The sequence below is a fragment of the Centropristis striata genome, chromosome 15 (genome assembly GCF_030273125.1).
Source record: "Centropristis striata isolate RG_2023a ecotype Rhode Island chromosome 15, C.striata_1.0, whole genome shotgun sequence".
NCBI classification, from domain to species: domain Eukaryota; kingdom Metazoa; phylum Chordata; class Actinopteri; order Perciformes; family Serranidae; genus Centropristis; species Centropristis striata.
In genome coordinates, this window is record NC_081531.1 from 33,115,056 (window position 1) to 33,128,545 (window position 13,490).

The 13,490-nt window shown below is 35.4% G+C and overlaps 1 protein-coding gene across 1 annotated transcript in view; it reads right to left on the reverse strand.

Annotated features, from left to right (window-relative positions):
• Positions 1–7,674: 7,674 nt before the first annotated feature.
• zmp:0000001168 (signal-induced proliferation-associated protein 1) overlaps positions 7,675–13,490 on the reverse strand; it is a 30,486-nt gene continuing 24,670 nt past the window's right edge. The window contains exon 15 of the mRNA XM_059351257.1: positions 7,675–11,338. Within this exon, the coding sequence (XP_059207240.1) occupies positions 11,195–11,338 (144 nt within the window). The 3' untranslated portion in view covers positions 7,675–11,194. The remainder of the gene's footprint in view (positions 11,339–13,490) is intronic.

Below are 13,490 nucleotides of genomic sequence, written 5' to 3' on the forward strand. Positions count from 1 at the left end.
TAATAGGTAAAAAAAAAAAAGAAAAAAGAAGAAGAAGAAGAAAAGACAGCAAACTGTACATTAAAAGTTATATGCTTGAGTGATTTCATGTTTTTCATCTTTTCTCATCTCCAGCTCTTGAATTGTGTCAAAATGATTTGATCTAAATAAAAGCGCCGGGGACCGCCTCACCGGCTGTTTTGAGAAACAAAGACGACTTGTCACACGGAGACCTTCCAGAAACAGGGTGAAGATTAAGAAACAGTGCTGCAGCACTGTCTGCTAATAATCCACTCTGCCAGTTTCCAAGAAAGTACCAGAACGTTCACAAACCCTTTGGCGTAAAAGTGCATGTAGTGTACAGTAGAAACAGTCTGGTTAATGTCTCATATTAAAAATGTAAGTCTTAAAAAAGACCCTAACTTCTGTAAAGTGAAGAACAAAAAATAATAAAAAGTCAAAGTGGCCTCACACAATATCAGTGAGCCTGCAGTGTTGTGGTGTTTTTCATTCTTTAATGTTTAACTGAGTTTATGACAAGAGGGCAGGACTCTGATTAGTTCATCATTCACTTACGTGGAATATTATATGACATGAATCAATTATTAACAAGTTGAATGCTTTATGTAACTTGTTTTTCTTTCACGGCTATAAGTTAAATGTGCATATTAGTTTGTTGCAAGTTTTGTCTTTTAAATCGTTGATTTAGTTCCCAGTTCTTTTAACTTGTTGATTTAATTCCAAATAAACTAAGGGGTTTATTTATACATTTAAAGAGTTGTTTGTATCTGTGTGCTCCCTGGCCTGCACCTGCAAAAAGTCACACAAAGCAGCAAACACATAGCAGCCAGGACGATGAACAAGAGATTAAAACACCTATGAAGAACAAAACGGCTGCAAAGGGACAACAAAAGGCTCACAGTGAGTATGGAAGTGTTCAAAGTAACCACAAAGAGACTTAAATTTACTAAAAAGTAACATGATGGCAGAGATAAAAACCACTACAAAGAGTGAAACAGCTGTATAAAGAGCACAAAGAAGCTCACAATGAGAATCAAAAGGTACAGAACAACCACAAAGACAGTTAAACATGACTAAAAAGAGGCACAAAACAATTACAGAGAGATGTAATATGACTAAAAATGACTATAAAGAAACATGATGACCAAGATCAAAACAAATACAAAAAACAGCTGCACTGCAAAAAAAGAAAAGTTGGGTGAACTCAAAATTTCAAGGAAACAAACTTTGATAAAATTTTAAGTTGGACAATTAAACTAAATATTTTAAGTTTTGTTTTTGAGTTTGCTCAACTCTGAATTCAGATTTTTGTCAACTCAACTGTAAGTTGTACTAACTTATAATTTTACATTGTAATAACTTTTAATCCTTACTTCTGCTAACTTCTGCAATGTGCTGAATTGGCACGATTGTAACGCCGCTATGAAATGTTAGCTAATGTTGCGACCACAATTTTGAGTTAGCATTAATACGCTAATGGCTACTCTTGTAGCTGTAACAAGCAGCGCCGCTAGCATCAGTTAGCCGCTAGCATCAGTTAGCCGCTAGCTTTCGCTAATGACCGAATTTCACCGCTTTCCTGCATTTGACAACAAAGAAATAAGAGTTATCAGAACTATTGTCCCTTGTTGTGAACCCCAACTTAAAGATATAAGTAACAACAACTCACCAACTTGTTTTTGAGCAGACAACTGGCTTCCTTTGTTGTGCTAACTTACATTATTGCCCTAAATGTCAATAATTTATATTTCCAAGTTTTACCAACTTACATCACTGTTTTAAGCCAAAAAATACAAGTTGGCTTTTTTGCAGTGTGCAAAGGGACCACAAAGAGGCTCACAGTGATATCAAAAGGTGCAAAACAACCACAAAGAGACACAAAACAACTACAGAGAAAAAAAAAACTACTAAAAGACCAAAAGTGACTCAAAATGACTCACAAAGAAACATAACTATATAACGATGACATCAAAACAACTACGAAAGAGCGAAACAGCTGCACAATGCTGCTCACAATGAGTCTGAAAGGGTTCAAAACAACCACAAAGACAATTGAAATTAATAAAAAAGAGACTGAAAATGAGCACAAGGAAACATAACTACAAAATGATGGCAGAGATCAAACCAACTACATAGAGCGAAGGAGCTGCAAACAGACCACAAACAGGCTCACAATCAGTATGGAAGGGTGCAAATCAACCACAAAGAGACTTAAAATGACTAAAAGGAGACAATAACGACCACAGAGACACATCAAAACCACTACAAAGAGCAAAACAGCTTCAAAGAGAGCACAAAGAGGCTCAAAAATGAGTATGAAAAGGTTCAAAACAACCACTGAGGGTCTTGAAATTCCTAAAAAGAGATACAGAAAGACCACATAGAAACATGATGACAGAGATTAAATCCACTACAAAAAGTAGAAACAGCTGCAAGGAGACACAAAGTGAATCAAAACTTTGAAAACAACCACAAAGAGACACAAAACAACAACAATGAGACAATTCAAAAGTGACTTAGAAGACCACAAAGGACACAAAATGATGACTGAGATCAAAAGAGCGAAACAGATGCAAAGGAGACAACAAAGAAACCCTCAATGAACATAAACAAACAAACAAACAAACACAACCACAAAGAGAATTGAAATGAATGAAAAGAGACTGAAAATGACCAAAAAGAACTACAAAATGATGGCAGAGATCAAAACACACAAAATAACCACAAAAAGAGGGAAAACCAGCATAGACAAAAAATAACTACAAAACCACCAAAACACTTGACTACACAAAACAACAACAAAGTGTGTTGTGGCCTTTTGTGTGTCAGTCTATCTCTTTATAAAAATCTGTGTTGTATGGGGGAACAGTAAACTGTAAAAAAAGATAAACAATAGCTACTCAATAAAATTGAGGCAACTGATTGCACGCAATATTATTTATTAAATCTAACTACGTTACAAGTTGAGTTAATAACAACTAAAATTCTCTTGATTTAGAATAAAATACACATAAAGATTATATTTAATGTGACCAAAATAAGTAGATTCTATCTCAAACATTTTTATATTAAAGTTACTTAAACAACTGCCTCAAAATCAAGGACGCCTTTATATTTAATACATTTTATCAAATATATTAAGTACAATTAAATTACTACATAATGATTTATTACAGTGTAGCCTGGTCATTTAAAACACACACACACACACACACACACACACACACACACACACACACACACGCACACACACACACACACACACACACACACACAAAATAACCACAAAAAGAGGGAAAACCAGCATAGACAAAAAATAACGGTAACACTTTACAATAACCAACTAAGTAATGTTTATAGATGGTTTATAGACCAATTATTAATCATTTACAAAGTGCTATACAATTTTAATTTTTTAATGTTTTCAACCAATTTCTTAAAGGAATTTGAATAATTTCAAAACCATTAACATACTTAATATGGTGTTAAAAATGTTATAATGAGTGCAACTAAAACTATTAATAAACTATTAATTATAATTTACTGGTTTGTTAATGGTAAAATAACTATAAACTTACATTAATACACCATCTATTTGTCATTCATAAATGATGAAGTTAGTTAAACATTAATAAATAATGTAATTACGATTCTAAATGGTCTATAAACGGTTTATAAATGATGATTAAACATTAATAAACTATCTGTTTACCATTTATAAATGATTGTTGTAAAGTGTTACCAAAATAACTACAAAACCACCAAAACACTTGACTACACAAAACAACAACAAAGTGTGTTGTGGCCTTTTGTGTGTCAGTGTATCTCTTTATTAAAATCTGTGTTGTATGGGGGAACAGTAGCCTGGTCATTTAAAACACACACACACACACACACACACACACACACACCAGCACATGGCCTCTGTATTTACAGAACACGGATGAGTCAAACTGGCGCTAAGCCCTTGAGCTGTGTGTGACACATAGCCCCTAGTGAAGACTCCGTCCTGCGCTCCAACCCCAAATAAAGACATAGGCCAGCGCATTGTTGTCATCAGCTCTCCTCCTGCTGTCAGGGGAGGGAAGATGAAGCGCTTTTCTGCGGCTGGTGTTTAGGAAAGCCTTCCAGAGGACAGAGTCCTGGCAAATGTTTGTATGATGTTGTCGTGCTTTATTATGATCATGGAACAAGCTTTGGAAAGTGTATTTGTCTTACCTCATGCTGCATCAATCCAGGGAGACGGGAAAGTGCATCCCATCAAACATAAATCTGTATTATCTCACTCTGAATCTCTATATGCATTTAAGTTGAACAGGCTGGTTTTATTTACAAAGAAACTGCAAAAAAAAAAAAAAAATCTGGCAGAAAAAGTTATACTTACCGTCAAATACCAGTTAACAACCAGAAATTATTTTACAGATCGTTCCTTTCAAAATACGGTTAATAATATAGCGCATGTATTTTTACTAAATGTGGCAACATTTTATACATCACCTTATTACGTGTTTCTGTCATTTGCTTATTTTATTTTTATGTATTTACTTACTTATTTAGTTATTTCTTCAAGGCAGATATGCACAGAATGTATATCAGCAATAATATTTGTATTTGTACTTAATAAGAGGTTAAAAAAATACAGATAATATACACTAAACATCTGTACTTTTACATTCAGCAGCTATATATATATATATATATATGTATATATAGAATTACATAGAATTCACTGTAATTTAGCATTCAAAAAAATTAATAAAAAATGTAAAAAAAGGATGATATACAGTAAATATCTGTATATCATACATAAAATATATATTATATTTAAAATATTTAATATCTATCTATATATGTAATTCTTTATTTTTACTTTCATATGATGTTATGACTTTTTACCATTAAAAATAAATAAATTGAAAGTTCTACGGTAAAAGCAAAAAAGTCGCCTTAATTTTAAATTCAGCAATATGGTGTGTATTTTTTATTTTTTTATTTTATAATTACATAGAATTCACTGTTTTAGCATTCAAGACCATAAAGTAATTGAATTATACTGAAGAAAATCTACAATATCCCATTATAATAATTTATAAATTTCAACTTTATTTTATCATTAATATTTGTAATAAAAGTAGTTTCCTTTTTTTCATCTTTTCCCCACATTTTTGCCATTTGCACAATGTAGAAAAGACAAGAAAACCCCTGTAATATATAGATCAAAGTTAAGGTTTTTTAATTTTTTTTATTTATTATAATTTACAGTTTTTATGGTGTTTGCTGTTAAATTTTGTCAACCAGTATAGTAATTTCAGAACATGAACCAGATTAAATTGAAGGGCTTCTCTAGTTTACTCTGTCAGCATTTTCCAGTTCCCTGTAGGATGTTAAATGAAAGAGAATATCTCGATCAGAGTGACAAACAGGAAGTTAAACCGTCAAGTGTGATGTCACAGAGCTTTTAAAAAAACAATATTTGCCCATATAGATAAACTGAATATTTCTGTTTTAACCTTGCAGTAGTTTAATCAAAGCCGAAGCCTCATGTTTTAGCCTGCTGTCTGAGTAAGTTTCTGTTTATACATATTTCTTGTGCTTTCACTTTGTCAGCTAACTTTTACATTCTTTTCTCTTCAGCCAATCTGATTTGGCCCTGACCTCCATCTGAGACAAATCAAGTTGTTGCTGTCAGACCTTGAAACAGTTTCTTCCTGTGCTGTTGTTTTACCTCCTCCTCCTCCTCCAGCGTTCATCAAAGTTCTGCTTCTGGACAAACTAAAATCTAACTTCCTATAGTAACCAAAGTCATGTAGATCTTCATCATATTTCAGTGATTCCCACACAAGAAACATTATACGTTTACAATACCGTATAACTGCTAATCTCTCTTTCTTTCCTGCTCCTGATTTAAATCATACAAATCAATCAACTCTTATTTTTTCTTTATTACAAACTACCAACTGCACTGCAAAAAAAGAAAAGTTGGGTGAACTCAAAATTTCAAGGCAACAAACTTTGATAACATTTTAAGTTGGACAATTAAACTAAATATTTTAAGTTTTGTTTTTGAGTTTGCTCAACTCTGAATTCGGATTTTTGGCAACTCAACTGTAAGTTGGACTAACTTATAATTTTACATTGTAGGCCTAATAACTTTTAATCCTTACTAATGCAATGTGCTGAATCGGCATGATTGTAATGCTGCTATGAAATGTCAATTTTGAGTTAGCATTGATACGCTAATGGCTACTCTTGTAGCTGTAACAAGCAGCACCGCTAGCATCAGTTAGCCGCTAGCATCAGTTAGCCGCTTTTGCTAATGAATTTCACTGCTTTCCCGCATTTCACAACAAAGAACTAAGAGTTAGCAGAACTATTGTCCCTTGTTGTGAACCCCAACTTAAAGATATAAGTAACAACAACTCACAAACTTGTTTTTGAGCAGACAACTGGCTCCCTTTTTTTACCAACTTAAATCACTGTTTTAGGCCAAAAATACAAGTTGGCTTTTTTGCAGTGTGTATGACTAGCCCATGAGTAAATGCATGCTTCCTTCTGTGCTACGCAGTGATATGGTTGGTCGGTGTGGTTTGGTAGAAAAAATATATATAATATATAATCCAACATGAAACTGTAACATGGTCATGATTTCTCAATGTGTTTTCTTTTGAGCACCGCACCACAAGCACCTTATAGTTAAATAATATTCAAATGAAGGCAGGCAACTTGACAGCCAATATCTCCAAAACATTCTAGTCTGCTAAATAGCACTACAAGTAAGAGAAGAAATATGCAGTTTTGATTTTGGGGTGAACTGTCCCTTTAAGTGATGTTCAATTTAACCAATTAACCCTCTGAACCCCAACAAGCGGTTTCAGGGCGTTTTTTTCTCACATTTTCTCACTGTGGCTTTGTATTTCACTGCAATATATAAAAAATATGTAAGTAGTGCAACTCTGTGGAATCAGCACAAAAAAAAAGAAAAAACTTTTTCTGATGTACTTTTTTTAAAAATTGGAATAAAATGGAATTTATATATACAACACTTTTTCAAGTGCCCACAAGTGTCATAAATATTGGAGAAGAAATTGGCTCCCCATATGATGTACATAATAAACCGAATTTAGTGTTTTTAACAGGATCTAGTTATTTGAAACGGTTTATTTTTTGATAACGTTTTAAATGAGACGTGGAATATGAATAAGTGATTTTGACAGAAATATCACCATTTTATGCTTCGTTTTGGTTACGTTTTCTAATGGAATCTTTTTTAACCCATGATCATTTCAAGGACTGTCGGAAAGGCTAATGCCTGTCTTTACAGTTTCTTTCTACAATAAATGACGTATTTTTGGTGACCTTTTAAAGAAAGTTTCATGGTGTTGGTGTTCAGAGGGTTAAAACACTTCCTTTGAAAAGTGAGCTGTCTCCGCTGTCTTTGTTGGTGAGAAAATAAAAGATTTCAATAACTCTTAACTTTCATTCTAGCCATTTGCTTTTTGGGGGGAATTGTTTATCCTCCATAAACCAAACCAGCAGCGACAGAAATCGACAACATTATCTAGCTATCTATAATTCACTATGTTGAGAAAACATCTGTATCAAGTCAAGTAATGCCCCAAAATGTTCCCACTTTTAAATCACAATCAGATATTTCTTTGCAAATACTCCATTGGATTTTCTGAGACAATTTATTTTTAAATATTTAAATACCAAAATAATCATCCTTTAGAGGAAGCATACGCCATTCAACACATTCATTTCAACTTAAACTTGATTTCAATGCATCATCAGTCATTTTCAGTGTCTTTTTCCCTTTTAATTCGCTTTTAAAAATCATATATTTGTCGGTTTGTTCCTTTCTATCAGTCAGTGGTGCTCATCGAGCTTCCGTGATTCTTCAGACCAACAACACACATCTATTATTATTATTATCTGTTCTTTCAGATCATGTGTTACTCAGTGACTTTTCCTTGCACGGCAGATGAAAGACCAGATGTTGTGTACGGTCTCTAAGAAAATCCTTCATCTGCCGCAAAAAAAACCTCAGTAAGTGCAACCAAAGACAAAGAAATGAGGTCACTAAGCTGGGTTAGCATACATTACATTTTCTGGTAGGCACAAAGTCAGAGAAATAAGCCTTCACATAACACCAGTATGACCAGTTTGACCATCTAGTTTCACTCATTAAGGCGTACCTAATGGTGTTTTAAGACCTATAGCTGAAATAGCTCCATAATAGAATGAAAACCATGATCACATTTAGCAAGATTTGCAGATAGTATTTTGTCATTTCATATCATGGTTGTTGGTTCTCTACAAAAGAAATTTATAACCAAGCCCACCTTTCCTCTCTGCCCTATTTCACATTTTTTCCTCCAGTTTAAACAGCTACAAGAAAATCCACATTTGCATGATTAATAAGTTACATTTTTATACATACACACATACAGAGGGGAGCTTGGAAGTCGCTTGGCACATTCTCATGCTTGACCAACCTCCTACAATCTAAATAACTATACAAGACACAGTAAAACAGGTCTTTTTCTCACACCACGTTTCCCTGTTCAGTCATGAGGCTTCAGCATGTACGGGAGATGAAACAGGATGCCTGCATGGCCACGATTAAAGCCATAGTTTGGATTTTTTTTAAAGTATATTATTTGCAGTAGATGGCGGTCAGCATGCACCCTAGTCTGGAGAAATGCCTGCAACAAAATCAATATCGGTTTAAGTGTACAATTTATTTCGAAGATTTTCTCTGCTTCACTTTTGCCGTCAGACAGCCCTGTTAACTCTACGCAACAGGGACTGAAGTCATAACACTTTCAAATCAAATCAAAGCCACCAGACTCCATTGACAAAAAGGGTAATTTACCTTGCAGAATATAGTAGTTGCTGGTTAAACCACTGTGTCATTCATTCAGTTAGTGGTTTTGACAGTAGCATATAACAGCTTCAGATCTGACCACATAAACTTAAACAGGGCTGTCTGACAGCAAGGTAAAGTGGTGAAAGTATTCTAAATTCAGTGTAGACTAAAACAGAATGATGCAGTTGGTTAAACCAGCAACTTCTATAATCTAGTCTGGTGGCTTTGACTGGAAAAAAGTATTACAACTTAAACATGGCTGTCTGACGGCAAGATAAAGCAATGAAAATATTCTGAATATAATGGTACATATTGATATTTTCGGTGGTAAAATATGATTTCTTGCTGCACTACATTGCTTAACTTCCAGGCCATTAAACATGCCGCTTCTCCAAACTGGAGTTGTGCACACCAACACCTACTGTAGGTAATACACTGATTTTGGATAAGTGCCTCACACAAGCTCACTTTTAAAAAAAACTCCAAACTATCCCTTTAACACTACTCTGCATAATCATCCTGCAAAAGGAGGGCATACACAACCCCAATGCACTAAGTAACATGGAACACTTCAGCTGTACATACAGTATCTTCACATACTGATAAAGTTTCAATTCATAATTTAATCTGTATATACTGTATCTTAATATGCTGGTACCAGGTATTCACAGTGACTCTAAAATAAAATTACAAGAGGAAGTTTGTACAATAAACAAGAGAGTCTGAGTGACTGGCGAACGTTTGGCATCCCTTTTTGTCGCAGTTTGTAGTTTTTGTGGTCAGTTCTGTTTGATTTCTCGGTGGGGGTTCAGGAGAGCTGCCTGGGCTTCTTTTTTCGTTGGCACTGAGGAGAAGCAGTCCGACTCCTCTGAACACACGTTTGTTATTGGTGCCATCAGCAGTGGACACAAAAAGGTGAGGTAAAGGTGGTGTCAGGAGGAGGGGGGAATGAGATTTAATCCACCTTTGTATGTTGAGCGAGACGTAACCTGGGCTAAATAAAGTACAGTATGTGCCCTGTCCAGTGCTGATTTTACAAAAAAAAGTGCAAGAACGACACAGAAACACACACAAACACACATCAGGGTGGAATGGTAAGATTTCACCTATTGTCCTTACCGCTACCACTCATAAGCCATACTAATAAACAATTACCCAAAACAGTCACTGTAGACATCCGCCAAACACAAAACATTTTTTTAAATACAATATTCTGTATTTCACTATTAGTTCAAGGTGTTTTATTCAGACACCTAAAGCTATTTTGCCAGCTGAAATAATAAAAGCTGCCTTTTGGCATTTTGTGGTTCAGGCCAGCAGGAGGAGATCTTCTACAGTATGGCTGCTACAATAGTGAGGTTAGAAGAAAACAGCTACAGGCAATCATGGAAGGAAGCTGAAGCAGTTCTTTTCCTGCCATTGTCTGCGTCTTCAGAAGAGGTATAACCCTTTTTCAGTATCCCTTTAATACTGTTTTCATACATACTTCCAGGAGGGACAGGCATGCTCAGTTCATCTTTTGTGACATTTCCAGTTTATGTCCTTTTTATGTATGTTTTTTTAAATCCAGAGTTCTTGAATACAGTACTTCTGAGAAGAGAAGAGAGCAGAGTTTGATGTCCTTACATAACGGGCCGGTCAGTTAGCATCATTACATCTTTTGAAGTAGAAGGCTGCCTACAGGCTTGTCATTATCATGTTCCCTTTTTTTTTCCTTGTTGTGTTTTGTTTCCACACTATCAACGCCGGCCGGGGCAGAACCACACTCAGACATCGCAACTACACGTCTGGCAAGAGAGGATAGCGATACTACTGTTCACATATATTATTGGTGATATATATATACACTTTTGGTCATTTCAGATAAGACACCACCAAACATGCTATACAGTGTCTCTCAGTCTTAATTGCCACTTTTTATGCAAGTGCTTTTCAGCCTCAGCTTGTCAAGTATTTGAAGCAAGGTACAGTAAGAGATGCACACATACAGGCGCACACACATGCACGCACACATCCACGCACATATCATACACACCAAGAGAAGCGATCTGGCATAGCACACCACTGCAGCAGCCTGGAAGCTGCACACTGGTCAGTCTATGAAGGTCATGGGATGTTAGAAATGTCTTTTCTTTCTTTTTTTTTTATGAGTTGATTTGCATACTCCCTCACCAACAGGCAGGTCCAGGATTTAGGACTGTTTGTAAGTGTGTTTGTGTGTGTCTGCCTTTGCAAGTATGTACGAACAAAATAGAGCGTACAAGCACGTTGTACGATTTGCATCTTTCTACTGATTTGTGTGCGTTTGTGCGTGCAGCTTGGGAGCTAACAGGGCTTGTTGACGTTGCACAGCAGCTCGGTGACTTTGATGAGGCGAGCCACTGTGCTCTGCGACTCCTCCTGCAGCCGCTGGTTGTTCTGCCGGAGGCTCTGCACCTCGGCCTGCAGCACCGCCTTGTCCTCCTTCTCCTGAAAGACATCGGCACACAACAAAACAAAAGCCGTCGCTCAGATCGCTGTGGCAGGAACGGGAGGGGAGCGACAGGTACAGCGGTGGCTTTAAGGAAACTAGTGGGCACACATAAACACAGAGCTTGAAATAAAACAACACAAACAGTGTGGAGAAGCACATCACGCTGCAGTGGGGAAAAGAAACTCACTATCTACAACAGTCCTTCACTAATTAAAGTGATTTCTTTGACAGAAAATGATGAGGCTAAATGGTTATCTCAGTGCTTTGGGGGTTTTAGGCTGCAGGTCAGACTGAGTCAGCAAAAAATTCACAATTTTTTGGTTGAAAATCAGATTTTGATTGGTCAGTTACACATTCTACAGTCAGTTATCAGGGGGGAAACAAACAGTCTCTCTCCATTGACTTTTTATTGAAAGACGGTACCTCCTTGACAATTTCATCTAGCAAAACACAGAAAAATGGTCAAAAGCTGCTGTGTGGTAGCAACTACTACCAACAGGTTAAAGAATCCAGAACTACGTTTTTATAAGCTGATGAACCGAAAAAAACTGAACTTTTAAGAGGACAAAAGTGGATAGAGATGCATAAAGATGTGAGACAAAACTGAGCAACTTTGAACTGAAAAACTGCTAGCAGACAAAATTGTCGAGGAGGCAACTTCAATATCTATATTTTGTTTTCCCCCTGGTGAGCATGACGCGTGGCACTCTGTTTTTAAAAAGACACTGTGCGATCCCTGGGTTCGGGGACAGCCTCCCAGGTTTAAATCAGTATTTTGTGTCAAATATTCGATTTCTTCTATAAAGTAGCTGTGTAATAAGCAGTATAATGTTACAGTAAGCTTGTCATTATTGTGATATAAACAACTAAAGGGTGATTCTGTGACTTTTAAATAGTTTGAACTATAAAATATCAATGAATAGTTAAGAAGGCCCACCAGAGTTGCCAGGATCAAATCACATGACCTCTTCATGACTTCACTACGAGTGTTTCCCTGCCGTCAACTTCCCTCTAAAGGAGGGGTGTCAAACTTGCCAACTGGCCAAATTTGGCATATATATATACCAAATGATTATATTATTATTGTAAATTAATGACATTGATGTGTTTTTTTATTTGAAATTTTATTTTGCATGTCTGCACTATTTAGTTATATATTGTATGTTTATAAGCGTTGCTGGTTCCATATTTAATGTTAAAGCAAAACATGTTTGGTATATATTAAAAGGTTTATTTGTTCAATGTTGGCCCGCGATTTTATTCAAGTTTTAAATTTTGGCCAATTGTGTAATTGAGTTTGACACCCCTGCTCTAAAGTACTGACTTGAAACTCAATGCCAATTTTTGTTTGATGATGATAGGCCAAGTAAAACCAGAGATAATGTTCAAAATGTAGATCCAGCAAGTTAAAGTAAAAAATAATAATGTGAGGTTGTGCTGAAAACAATGACACCAACATGGCATGGTAAACACTTTTTAAGTGGTTTATACAGGCAGAATGAAAAGGAGTCAGAAACGGAAAAAATATCCCAAAATTCCAAAGGGTTACGTTGCTTCTTCTGTCCGACCAACAGTCCAAAACCCAGAGAAATATTTAATCTACCGTTTAAATAAACAAGAGAAAAGCAGCAACTCTTCACATTTAGAAGCTGGAACCAAAATATGTTTCATTTTTGCTTCATAAATGACAAAGACAATTTATCGGTTATATTAAGCAGTTTAATTTTCTTTCTTTTTAAATCAACTAATCAGTTGTTACTTGACCAGTGAACGAGTATCTTATTATTCTGATTAAATGATTCAACAACACTTTAAGGTACATAAAATTCACCATTAACTAGATGCTTGATAATTCATATAAGTAGCATATTGGTTCTTTATTAGTCATTACAAAGCTCTTATGAATGACCTTATTCTCCTAAGTGCTAGGCCATAAACGAATAGTTTTCCCTCAATAATAAGTGTAACCATAAACTTTGTATCAACAGGTATTGGTTTAAATGTCATGTATATGTCATGTTATAACAAGATAAGTAGACAAGAAACTGTTCTTGTTATAACATGACAAGTTAATATATCATAATAACTGTTAACACTTGTTATAACAACTAACTTTTATGTTATATCATCACTAATCAGTTGCCGTTT